We start from the raw sequence: 14,018 nt of genomic DNA on the forward strand, positions 1-14,018 counted from the left end.
CACATGCCTCGTTTCATACTCCAGCCAGCACTTCCTTATTATACAAAAGCTACTAACTGAGGAGGGTGAAACAAAACAAATGAGGCAAAACAAATGAGGCAAACCTAAAACATTTTTATTTTTTTCAAACTACTGCTCATTTTGTATTATGATCTTGTGTAATACCAAAAAGAAAGAAGTGATCTACTCTCAGGCAGACCAGACAGAGTCCATTGGCTAGTGTCTGTGTTTTTAGTAAAAATTTTCCGAACATACTGTAGAATTTGTATTAATTGGAATAAGACGACATGAGTTTTTAAAAAATTGAGAAAAACATTCAAATGGATGATCGACATATAAAAACAACCTCATTTCAAAATGCAACATATTCTCCATCAGACCAACCATTAAATAAAAACTAGAATAATTAAATGTTTACCACTTAATTTTAGGGAGTATATTACTGAAAACACTGCTAATAAATGAAACGGATGACATTATAGAGTTATGGCTCGGCACTTAAAGATGACTACAAAGTTCAAATTCCAAGGACTGCGACTGTTGAGTTCTTTTAAAGCACTTAAACTGTGCTCTGATATGTGCTTGGACTGGATTCGGCCTCATTTGTAAGTCGATTTGAATAAAAGTGCCTGCCAAATTAATTGATAAAATGTCTCGCTTGCTCTTAAAACCCCTCCAAGCAAAAATAATGGAAGTGACTACCAGGCATGAGCTCAAGGTAATAATTTAACTGGACAAATTCAAATGTGCTGTTAGATCTGCATGTTAAATTCATAGTATGGCTCTGAAACAAATTCATATTAAATAAGTGCTATAAATGGGCAATTTATTTTTATTAGAGATGGGTGCTGGAACAGAACCCAAGGTTTAATTCTCAAATAAAAGGAACTCTGAGGATCAGTCAGCATGCTAATTTATCAAAGATGTTCAATAGGCTTGAGGTCAGAGCTTAATAGAAAGCCAAAGAATGGAACAAGATGATTTTTAAGTGAAAGAAAAATGTAATGCTAGCACATACAAAGACATCCTATACAATATGATTTTGTCCATGTAGTCTAGCTTTAGACATCCAAAGAATTTTCGAATGTTCCCTTCAAAGTATTTGGAGGACCTACATTATTTAACATAGAACTGAATTGAAAATGTATGTATAAATACAATGGTCTGGAAAAAAAATGCCTATTAGCAGAATCCTAGTGTTCATATGTGTTCCAAACCCATCCATCCGAGTCTCTGACAGACCCACATCCCTGTGAAACGCCTGCATGAACTGTGTTTTTGTGCTGAAGGGACACAGCAAGAACTCCATGTAAAAACACATCTGTTTTTTTTTGTAGTTGTTTTGAAAAATGCTCTTTGCAGAACAAAGACCAGCATGTACCATTTTGATACACACGACTCAACATCAGTATTAATCCATATCTGAGGCAAAATCGATGAGTTGAGTTCCCCCTGCACTTTCTCCAACGGCTTGCACGAGGCCGTGTTTTTTTTGGGTCAGGCTTCTGACAGCCAATATGTATCCATTATTGCAGCTGGACTCAGAAGAACCGTGCAGCATGAGCACACGCTCGGCATTAATGGCTCCAAATGAGCGAATACAGATGAACTTTATGACATCTTGGTAAGTAGGTAGTGACAGAATGCACAAGTTAAGAGAAAAACAAGAAGAGAGAGGAGGAATATCAAAAAAAGAGAAATCTGACTGTAGATTTACTAAACATTAAAAGGTAGTGTGATGTGGGCTGACATTAAGGTGAAGTTACTGTTACCACCCGATAGAGTATTATTTTCTAATAATGGCACGTCCTGACGCGATACATTTTTACCAAATACAGTACAGTGGAACCTCGGGTTACGAACGCCCCGGCATACGTATAATTCAGGTTACGAATCGCAGTTCATCAAAATTTTTGCCCCTGGTTACGAACAATATATCGGGATACGAACGTCGCTCACCAAAAAATCGCAGGCAAGTTGGTTGTTTTTGCTCTATCCACGCAGCTCGTCACATCAGTTAGCGTCCTGTGTCCCTAGCGAGAGCATCGTGTTACTTATCCGCTTGAACTTTTCCGGCGGCAGCGTAACAACTCGTTAGTTGATGCTCGTGGAATGATGAGATGGACAACATTAGCCGATGCATAACCACTTTACTTGTTTTATGAAGATAGATTAGCAGGGTTACAGTCTTTTCAGTACAATTCCCATAATGAATTTCACTCTGGACTTCAATACCAACTGATAGTAGCCTTAAAGAAACAGCTCTCATTTTCCTCTAATGCAACAATTGTCTCAGCGTTCGTGTTAATAACACTGTCTTTAATATTCTATAATATAATATATAATAATATATAATAATATAATATAATATAATATAATAAGATTCTCCTTCAAACAATAACTCTCCCTCCTCCCCTTCTCTGACGTCGTCTCCTGCAGCGAGTCTTCTCAAAGGAAAGTACCGGTAAAGATCTTTTCCTCTTTTGTATGTTTTTATGTGGTATGATTTTAATATAACATGTTAAAAGTAAATAATATTAGTGAATATTGGCTTTATTTTTATTTAAGTAATATTTTTGGTTGTCCAGAACGAATTACCGAAGTTTCTGTTCATTATTATGGGGAAATTTGTATCGGGATACGAACTTTTCAGGTTACGAATAAAGTACCGGAACGAATTAAAGTCGTAACCCGAGGTTCCACTGTATATTACATTTTTTCCTTCATTACATATGTGTACATATGTTTTACCCTTTATTTAGGTTAACAAATGTTTTTTTATTACATAAACTATCGCAGATATAAACAGTTATTCCCTCACTAATGTTTTCACACTTAAATTTGATAATAAAAAAATAATTATGAATTATAATTATGAATGATTATAATTAAGAATTAGGAACTGCAACGCAAAAGGCACTCTGTCCTAAAGACTTAACTGTGGTCGAAAACCTACAGCTTCACCTCTAACTTTGTAGAACAAAGTGCTGATACTGGAGGCAGCATTCCAAGGATGACCATGTCCTTATAGAAAGTCATATCAACTTACAGTACATACAACTTACATACATTGTTCCTTGTGACAACCAGCATGTTAATGTAAATGTATGATATTCCTTGCAGATGGAACTACTTCCAGAACTACAATCTATTCGACAACTTCTGAACAATCAGATTTGAGAATTCAACAATAATTTCATTTACTATTTATTTAATTTATTTTTAGAGTTCTTCTAAAGGAGAAAATCGATTGGTTGCGATGAAGGACGTAGAGAATTAAGGTGTTTCAAACACTCTAACCCCTAAACTAGAAGTCTTTCAGCTTGTCATACTAAAACAGCCACATCCTGAATGTTTACCTGACAAGTCAGGACTGACGCTCTCAGCACTAACTGCCGAGGTGCCAACATTTTTTTGAAGAAAAATCCTAGCAAGTATAGCGGGCATAGCGGGCATAGCAGGCCACGTGTCAGCACATGTAAGGATTTCATAGTAAAAAAAACCTTATTATTGACTGCAATCTATCAAAATGATTGGAATTATAAGCAACCAAATACAGAATTCACATAAAAATTATTTGTAGTGAAAGATACACTATATAAACAAAATGTTGTGGACACCTAGCCATAAGATTCATATTAGATTTTTTATACATCTCATTTCACATTTAGTGAAGTGTTCATTCAGCCACAAGAACATTAGTAAAGTCAGGTACTGATGTTGGGTGAGGAGGCCTGGGGTCCAGTCAGCGTTCCAATTCATCCCATAGAGTTGAGGTAAGAGCATTTATAGCATGCCACTTAAGAGCTTACATTCCAACCCATGTAAACCATATCTTCACACTTTGTGCCCAGGGACTTTGTCTTGATGGAAAAGGTTTAGTTTTCCTGGTTCATGTGAAAGTAAAATTGAATGCTACTGCATCCAAAGACATTGTATACAATTGTGTGCCTCCAACTTAGTGGTTACAGTTTGGGAAATAATCATACAGTATATGTCAAGCCTGCTGTCCCAATACATTTATCCGTATAGTCTATTTATTGTTGGTAAATCAAATAATAATTAGATTTATGCAAAGTAAAAAAAGGGCACATTTATAATTTTTCTACACATTCCACCCATTTAAATTTTCTCCACTCAGACCCAACCAGATTTATTTTTGTAAGACAGAGTTATCAAGGGATACCACTGAGTTGCACAGTATGATAATTAGGGATGGTGTGATTCTGAGAAGAGGCCAAGCTCAAACTGGCTAAAAAAAGCTTTTAATGATCTCCACAATAAATCATTTGTAAGAAAATGAGCAAGTGTAAAACAAACACACTCCAGAGACTCTCCTGTGCGACCATTTGCTTATTTACTTTTGCTACAGTGAGGCAAAAGCTACGGCAGGGAAATTTCTTTAAATAGTCACATTGTATGCAAAAGTAAAATCATGAGACGAATCTCTTCAAAGGACCTGAAGGATCTTACTCATTACTTGACTTTACTCCAAGCTTGACTCCATGCTCATAAAGGGAACCAGGATTGACAGAGTAGAAGAATTTCTTCCCAATGATTCTTTGGTAAAACCAGGAGCATATGTATTACATTAATCAGAAAATATCAAAAGTATAACTCGCCTTCTAGTTTTTTTTACTAATTTTACAGTCTGTGGCTCAGGAAATTTTCTCCAACTGTTCCATCACGCCCAAGTTCTAATAATTCATCGCTATATTTGGGTAATAAAGATCTACGTATATTGTATGTGTTTAGTTTTTGCTGGCTAGACAAAAAAAAAAAAGATCAATGCAGAAAATCTGATATATGCTGAGCTACCAGTTTTTTATATACACTATACAGTACATACAATCCATGGCTATTTTTTATCAAAATTGATTTCCGTGTACCGTGCATCAACGTGTAGGTACAGTATACACCGTAACTGCTAAATGCAGACCAATTGTAAGTAGTTCTCAACGTTTTCACAAAAAAAATTGAATAAAATGTAGTTTTCTAGTCTAAATTCCATATGAACATGTTTAAACACGTACTGAGGAATGAATAAAACAAAGTGCATGTGTGTTGTTGCACTCACCCCTTTGCAGATGGACACGGCTTCTTTGGACAAGGATTTAGGGTAGGACACGTTGTGCTCCATGATGGACTGGAAGAGCTCGTCCTCGTCTTCACCGTCGAAAGGTGGCTAAAAAAGGACAAAATGAAAAACTATTTACAAAAGGCAAATCAATGCAAAGCAATTTGCAGAATAGCTCAAATTTGTTTTGAGATAAAATGAAATAAAAGTACAAATTGCCGTTGCAAGAAAGGAACAAAACCCTCGTACAGTAAATGCATGAAAACTATGAACTTCAGGGATGTACTATTATATGCATTACATCACCCTATTTGTATCTATTTTCTGTAAAATAGCACCCCTATTCATGTTTTATTACCTTAAAAACAATAGATTTTAAATCATAACTCATATCACCTTATAAATATCCCATCAAAAGATTACCTACATGCAGCCTAGAAAACATTCCCCTGTCCTTTTCATGATACTATAATAAAATTCTTTGTGGTTGAAAAGAGCCATTAGCCGTGTGTGTAAAAGAAAAAAACAGAGCGAGAGAGAGCATTGATGTTTTAACAATGAAAGGTGATGTAGAGGTTATTAGGTAGAGCAGCATTCATTCTAAAAATATCCCAACTCACAGTCCATGTCACATATAGCTCTGTGTGTATGAAAGTAATCAATAAAAAGTATTGATTAAGTATACAGCATTGTATGGGCACCAAAAATAGTCAAATGGAAGTGAAAGACACACTAGATTGTGTTACCTATTTCTAAATATAGGGAATACGGTTCTCTTTGTTTCAGGTCAGCATTTAGGTTTGGGAACATGAACATCCAGGGTTAATTTAATATAACAATTTTTGCAGACATAACATCTTGATGCTGACTTTGATTTGCCTCAGTCAATTAGATTTTTTTTTTTTGAAAAGCCAGTCTTAGTAGTATCAATAAAAAAGAGAAGACAAAACAATATGGTAAAAACAGACACATACAAAAACAAACTGCTGAAGACGATCTCTACTCAATCTACAGATTTTGTAAAAAGTGAGGTAAACTAATTGCTGTGACTAAATGTATACTGCTAAAATGGCATAGATTCATGGTGTAAATGTATATCGCCTCCACCCAAAATACAAATATCCCTGTTTAACCTCACCTACACCCAAAATATCCCTGTTTAGCATCACCTACACCCAAAATATCCTGCCTTAACATCACTTTTACCCTAAATATCCATGTCCAACATCACCTATATTTAAAAGAGTTCTACCCAATATCATTTACACCCAAAATATCCCTGTCCAAAACCACCTACACCTTCAAATAACCATAGCCAAGATTACCTTCATCTACACCCGAAATAGCCCTTCTCAATGTCAATTACAATATATACGACCAATTTTTCATAAAAAAGAACGATAATGAAACCAAATAAAGCTGTGTATTCATCATAGATATCATAGATAATACCAGTGTTAATTATGAAAATCCTATGACAGTTAATTTACACTGACCAAGCATAACATTATGGCCACCTGCGTAATATTGTGTTGGTCCACCAAAACAGTTCGAGCATTAACAGCATTAACGTCCTCAGCAGTTTGAGCTACAGGAGCTCGTCTGTTGGATCGGACCATGGCCTCAGCTGCCCGTGACCCTGTATACCACTGTTCTTTCTTGGACTACTTTTGAAAGATACTGACCACTGCAGTCCCGGTACAGGCCACAAGAGCTGCAGTCTTTGGGATGCTCTGAACCAGTCTTCTAGGCAAAGTCTAGCCTGGTCTGCTCAAGTCCTTACATTTGCCCCTTTTTCCTGTTTCTCACACATAACTTTAAGGACAAAATGTTCACTTGCTGCCTAATATATCCCACTCACTAACAGGTGCCATTATAAAGAGATAATCAGTGTTTACGATTCATAATTTTTTAATGTCATACTGTTATACCTGATCTGTGCATAATTATTTATTCCTGAGGAAATGGTTCAGGTGTTATTCGGATACGTGAGGTACTTTGAAGCAATCACACATTAGGGTTGCATGTTTGATTTGAAAAATACAGTACAAGAATGTTCATGGTCAAAGATTTTATATAACTTTCAATTCATAAATGAATAAATGGCTGTTATAAAAATAAAACGTTCACCGAACACTCCTTCCAAATGATGAACATGTGGTGAGTGGTACTTTTGGAAGTTTTGTCTTACCTGTCCAGCCAGCATCTCGTATAGCAGTACACCGTATGCCCACCAATCCACAGAGCGCCCGTATGGCTGGTACGCAATGATCTGCACACACAAAATATACAGAAGTGTCAGAATCTCTATGTACTTATGGTTAAACATTTTTTTAACAAAATTAACTTCACCATCTGCTCAAGTAATGTATTTGGAGCATTACTTAAGCAGGCTCCAAATGAACTTGCACACTTACAATTATAAGTAAATGCATTCTGTAAAGGAAAGATCCCTTTAAAAGTGATTAAAGAATTCATAAACATATCAAACATGAAAGTACTGGATCAAAATAGACTACAGAGAGTGAACCGGAAAAACTACATCATCAGAAATGAAAACTCTCCTGGATATGCTTTTGTACAGAATAATGAGGACAATACTCTAGATAACAAGCTTTTTGAAGTATCTTGAAGGACCTGATACAGTGCTTCTGGAGAGAATGGCAGTTACATTTGATTTCGGATGTACAGGTTAAAAAAAAAACATTTTCCATTCTGATGAATAATTATTATTTTTTTCCTGGAATATGGATGTTTGGATGGACCACAATTATACTTATTTTGCACAATTATGTCGACTATATGGTAACATAAATGTAGTGTACCTTTAAAATATTTTAGGATATTTAACATGACCACATTAACTACAGATAAAAAATTATTTACCTATGCAGCAACCTATGTGATAAATCCACATCCACAATCACCTAAAATAGCCCTGCCCAACATCACCTACACCCCCCATCATAACCCATACCCAAAATAGCCCTGCCCATCAACACCTGCACTCCAAATAACCCTGCCCATCATCACCTACACCCAAAATAGCCCTGCCCAAACATCATCTACACCAAAGATGGCCCTGTCCACTATCATATACACTCAAAATACCCCTGCTCAACATCATCTACAATCAAAATAGCCCTGCCCACTATCATCTACACTTAATATACTCCTGTTCATCATCACCTTCACCCAAAACAACCCTGCCCATCATCACCTACACCCAAAATAGCCCTGCCCAACATCACCTACAGCTAAAATAGCCCTGCACACTATCATCTACACCAAAGATGACCCTGTCCACTATCATATACACGCAAAATAGCCCTGCCCAACATCATCTACAGCTAAAATAGCCTTGCCCACTATCATCTACACCAGAAACACCCCGTCCCAACATCACCTGCACTCAAAATAGCCCCACCCATCATCACCTATACCTTAAATATCAATATCCTTCATGACCTACAACCAAAACAGCTATCAACATATGCCTTTTGTATGGCTATGTGATCACTTATAAGATCAATTTTACATTCATTTTCTGACTACCACTTGCTTTACAAGGCAGACCTCAACATGTGGCACTAAAGGGCATTGGACTTAAATGTCACTACACAACTCCGGTAGATTAACATGAACTGGTTATCTAATATAGTCCAGAACAAAAACAAAACATGTTTAGATTGCCTGCCTATACTACCCACAGCTGGAATCAACTCACTAAAGATCAGATATGTTCCTAGACTTTGTTCCCAGAAAAGGAAAAAAATCTCTCTCTTTTTTGAAACCCTTGATCAAAACCGCAGGCTCTGCGCTACAATCCTGTATCTGTTGTGCTTTTTCTTTCTAATCATCGTGACCTCTTTTTATCACTATCTTTTATATATATTTACATTTTATTTTTATTTTTTGTCATCTCCCATATGTTTTATGTAAAAACACACCACAAACTCGCTTTATCATTAACGTCCGCTTTTGCTGCTTGCCATTTAAATGTTCTGGGCTTTCAGCCAGGGCACAACGAGTAGCTTTGTAAGCCTCTGAAAGAACAGAAAAAGTGAACTTTTTTTTTTTTAAAGCCAACGATGGCAATTATCCAAGCGGCCTTGGAAGACGCTCTTCTGTCACACCGGTTTAGACACTTTTTAGGCATGTCATGTTTTCGTGATAAACTGCTTCCTTTCTCCGAACCAAAACACCTGCATTTAAAACATCCTCGTGGTTTAACAAGATTAACACTGGAAATGAATGAGTTTGAGCAGAAAAACGGTGACGAAACTGCTAAAATGTACAAAATAAACACAATTTTTCTGAAATTCACAAAATATATTTCTAATTTTGCCAAGACATTTATTATCTTTTGTATAGTAAATAAGGAAGCTAGTACTCTCCTTAAAGTCTGTTTAGCTACTCTGTATTTTTAGACATAAAAGTAGCAGGTGACGATCTTTACTTGCTTCACATTGTTCTGGAAGAAAGTTGCATTTTTCAGTCAGATGTGAAAAAACGCTGGTGATGCAGTAAAATTCAAAAGAGATAATAATGGCACCCTGGCGACTTCCAGACAGTGGAACTCGAATAGGCTTGATTTTTCACGATTACCGTAATTTCCGGACTATAAAGCGCACCCATATATAATATAATATTTTACAAATATTTTTATTTTTAACATAAATAAGCCGCACCTGTCTATAAGCCTACACTAATGTACTTTACACAGGCTTTAACAAAAGACACGTTACACACGGTGTAACGGGTGAAATATGTTGCGTTTTCTTTAGGAGCATAGCGGTATTTTGGGAATAGCATGCCACTGCATTTTTTCCGGTATTACTGCGTGTGTGCAAGACCGAGGAATATGTCCTTATTATTTTCTGATGCTCATTTCAAGTTTCTTTGACTAACCCGTAACGCTGTTGCCAAGAAAAATTAAATTTTCCCGATGCCGTGCAGCTCAGAACACAGGTGAGGTTCGTTTTTTCATTTCCATTCGGAAATTTTATTGGTCTAATGTTATGGGGTTCAGTTTTTTGTCTTGAAGTTTGTGAAACCGGGAAAAACCGAGGAAAAATTCATAAATTTGCGGCTTCGTTGTTTAAGCTGCGGGGTAGGAAAAAAGTAGTGGCTTATAGTCCGAAAAATACGGTATTTTTGGGTTCCAGTGTCAAATTAAATTTATTTCTTTATTACTGGTGTATGCAACCATACAATAAAATCACAAATGAAGCTCTATGCAACATTGTGCTACAATTGACATCTTACTGTCCATGTATGGAATTAAACCTTTCTGATTAGAACATTAACTGTTTTTTTTTTCCTGGACTTACAGCTGTGTTATATGTTGTCTGCAATTAAATGTAATGGTGTGTGTGTGAAACAAAGCATTGAAGTACTGAATAGTCATAGGGGTGTATATTTCATAAAATGTCATATTCCTCTATTACTCCACCATACAATGTTCTAACAAAAGGTTTGGCTTATATATTCATCTTTAAATAATTTATTACAATAATGAATTAACTAATGATTTATTTTGTAAGTTCAGACATTGCTAATGCTCTATTAACCATTCATATAGCTTCTAAAGCACTATTCCTCTAACATCTGTCATTTCAGGGCTATTTTTCTAGTTTTGAGTTGTCTTTGAAAAAGAAAAGCCACAGTGCTCTGGACAAGATGGGTGAAAAAGCAAATAGACACTAATAGAGTGTATCTCAAGGACTCAAAAAAAGAAGATCGATGCTCTGCTCAGCCTCAGGTCTTGTCCATCTGTCAGCAACATGACAGCTCAAGGAATAAACATGCCGTGGAGATCCACATAGGACCCCATCTGTCAATATGTTGAATAAAAAACTTCTTATGAAGACGCTTTACACTTTGAACCCACATCAGCGTTTTGGTTTTTGTTTCAGAAGACAAGATATCGATCAGTAATGAATCATAACACGGCTGAAGGAGTCATGATCATGCAGCATGTACACGAATGGTACGTAGATTACCGAGCGTGTTAAATTGGTGCCCTAGTCGCTTGATCAGACATGATTCTATGTGACACGCAAAGACCTTCCTGTCAAGTCGCTGCTGGACATGTGTGCGTAGGTGATGCCGAACAGAAGAGAAAGAAAAACAGATGAAGAGTGGGTTTTAAACAAGAGATCCGAGTTGGCTTCAGAAAGAGCTGCATGAAGAAGACATGAATCTACATCTGTGGGAAAATTTCAAGAAAATATGTGTGTAGAAGCCGGCAAACAGAACAGAAAGGGAAACAGATAAAGGATGGGTTTTAATTGAGAGATCTGAGGTGAAATAGTTCATAAAGAAGACAGATCTACGTGGGTAAATTTGAAGAAAATGTTCTTGGAGTGTTTCGAGAAAAATAACATTGGTGTGAACCATGCTGTAGATTTGGTCCTGCTTGGTTTGACAAACCTAAACTTTCAATGTCTTATAATAAAACTGCTAAACTGATTTCTTCTAGCCTGGATTGTAGATTTACATCATGTAGAATTATAGTGACATTTTATGAATAGTTGAAACAAGTGTTTAAACTTCATTTGATTTCATGTCGACTGAAACTTTCGTCTTTGCTGACGAAAAAATGACATCATCAGCAGTGATTGAAAAGGCACACATGAAATACAATAACGCTGTCACATTGATAACGTTTCCCATCAACCACTGCACCTCCTCGTTTCATGTCACATGACTGCATCTGTTTCTTATTTATAACTAATTAGCACTTGTATATGAACTCACTTTGCACCACACTCTTTATATCACCTTTGTCAATCCATGCTTGTTGTCTTGAGCTCTTCTGCTTGCTTCATGCTCTATGTTCCAGGTTTTGGATATTGTTTCTTTGTCTCATTGTTTCGCATTGTTTGGTTATTTTTGTCATTTTGCATCGCAAAGAAACAAATCCTCATTTGCCCTTTCACATAATTACCTAACAAAAATGCAAGTTAAGCCTATGTACAAATGCTAATTAGCTGAGAATGTAAAATGGGAGGTGCAGTGGCTAATAAGCAATTTATAAGTTTTAAACTTAAGTCTTAAATTTGAAAAAAATTGTTATGAGTGAACGAAGTGGATAAATTTCATTATAACTGATTTTTTTAATACATCTTAAGAAATTGGAGCAGCTAAAAATATGTAAAATTATAATATAATAAATATATAGTATATTATTATAAAGTATATTTTATAATTATAAATTACATGTATGAACAAAAATAGCACTGAATATTTACAGACATAGCTTCAATCCAGATTCACTATATGGACAATAAGATTTAAATATGCTTTTTGAACATGCCGTTCGACATTTAGTCCCTATCTGATGTTATAATAATCTCCACTCTTCTGGGAAGATGTTCCACTCGATTTTGGAGTGTGATCATAAAGATTTGTCGCAAGGATGTTAGTAAAGTCAGGTTCCTCTATCACTCTATAGCAGGCCACTCAAGATCTTCCAGTCTAACCCATGTAAACTATAACTTCATGGGGCTTTCTTTATGTATAGGGGCATTGCCATGCTGGAGCAGGTTTAGGTCTTGCTGTAATGTAAAATGTAATGCTACAGCATTCAAGAATATACAATTGTGTGCCTCTAACTTTGTGTAACAGTTTGACAAAGAAGCGCACATGGCTGGAAAAGTCAGGTGTCCCAATACATTTGTGCATAGAGTGTATACTCAGTTTGGAAAAAATTACATTCTATACATTTAGAGAATGACCAGGAACCTAACGTAATCATGTATTATTATTATTTTTTTTTTTTATATATAAGAACCAATAAAGTACAGTTCAACTCACAATTTGTATACTCTCTTAATGAAATACATTTTCTACTTCAGGGGTGCTGGATAAACATGGAACATATGATTTACTCTGTATACAGGACACAAAACCAACCAGGAAAGGAATAAAGCTGTGTCTTCTGGAAAACAGGACTGAAAGTTGCTGAAACTGCATCTTCTCAAATCAATATCAAACCATGTGAGGAATAAACTTTTGACTTAAACATGCATCCTCAGGGAAATTTTAAATGCGGTTAGAGACGTGTGAGACGTGGACCTGAACATGCATGGAAGGTGTGTGTGTGTGTGTGTGTGTGTGTGTGTGTGTGTGTGTGTGTGTGTGTGTGTCTGTAAGAGAGAGAGAGAGAGACAGAGAGATAGTGTAGGTATAGAGGTACATAAAAAATACTTCATGTTTCCTTCTCCTTCCCTCACCCAGAATTCCATATGGCTCACATGGCTAGAAGGCAACACAAAGTGGCAAATTAAGTGTCTTTGTGGCCTGTTACACTACATCATGTGACAGTTCTGGATCATACAGCTCAGAATACAGTAGAATGGGGAGGCGTTAATGTAGGATTCTGTACATCATTGTGATGAAACACAACCACACCACATAGCAGGGTACAATGAAGCAACCCCCCACGCCCCCCTATTTAACAACGCAGGCCGGCTTATGTGCAGAATAAATAAACCTCTATCGAACTAAGACTGACAGTGAAAAAATACATGTAGCAAATCCAATAATCTTTGGTTCACTTGATGATGATTAACCTGAAACAATGCCAGATGCTTTGGTTTTCTGTTTGTATGTGTGTGTTCAGCTCAGACAATAGGTGGTGAGACAAAGTTTGAGAACGTTGGTGTCTTTATCTTGTGCGTCTGTCGGTGTAGATAAAGCTCATTCACTTCCTTCTTCACTCATTTACTCACTGGCTTCCTCACTTGTACATTCACATAATCACTCACCTGGGTGTATCCTTCACTTACTCAGTCCTCACTCATTTATTCACTTTTTCTGATCAGTGACTTACTTGAACACTCATTCATTCAATTGCAGTACCCTAAGATTCATTTACTCATTTTCACTGCAATGCTCTTATTCACTGACTCACTCATATTAGTGATTTACATCA

The 14,018-nt window shown here is 36.3% G+C and overlaps 1 protein-coding gene across 1 annotated transcript in view; it reads right to left on the bottom strand.

Moving 5' to 3' along the window:
- prkcaa (protein kinase C, alpha, a) overlaps positions 1-14,018 on the bottom strand; it is a 140,706-nt gene that overhangs the window by 11,805 nt on the left and 114,883 nt on the right. The window contains exons 14-15 of the mRNA XM_046859732.1: positions 7,269-7,349; positions 5,078-5,185 (exon numbers count right to left, since the gene is read on the bottom strand). Coding sequence (XP_046715688.1) covers positions 5,078-5,185; positions 7,269-7,349 — 189 coding nt within the window. The remainder of the gene's footprint in view (positions 1-5,077; positions 5,186-7,268; positions 7,350-14,018) is intronic.

The sequence above is a fragment of the Silurus meridionalis genome, chromosome 1 (genome assembly GCF_014805685.1).
Source record: "Silurus meridionalis isolate SWU-2019-XX chromosome 1, ASM1480568v1, whole genome shotgun sequence".
Lineage (NCBI taxonomy): Eukaryota > Metazoa > Chordata > Actinopteri > Siluriformes > Siluridae > Silurus > Silurus meridionalis.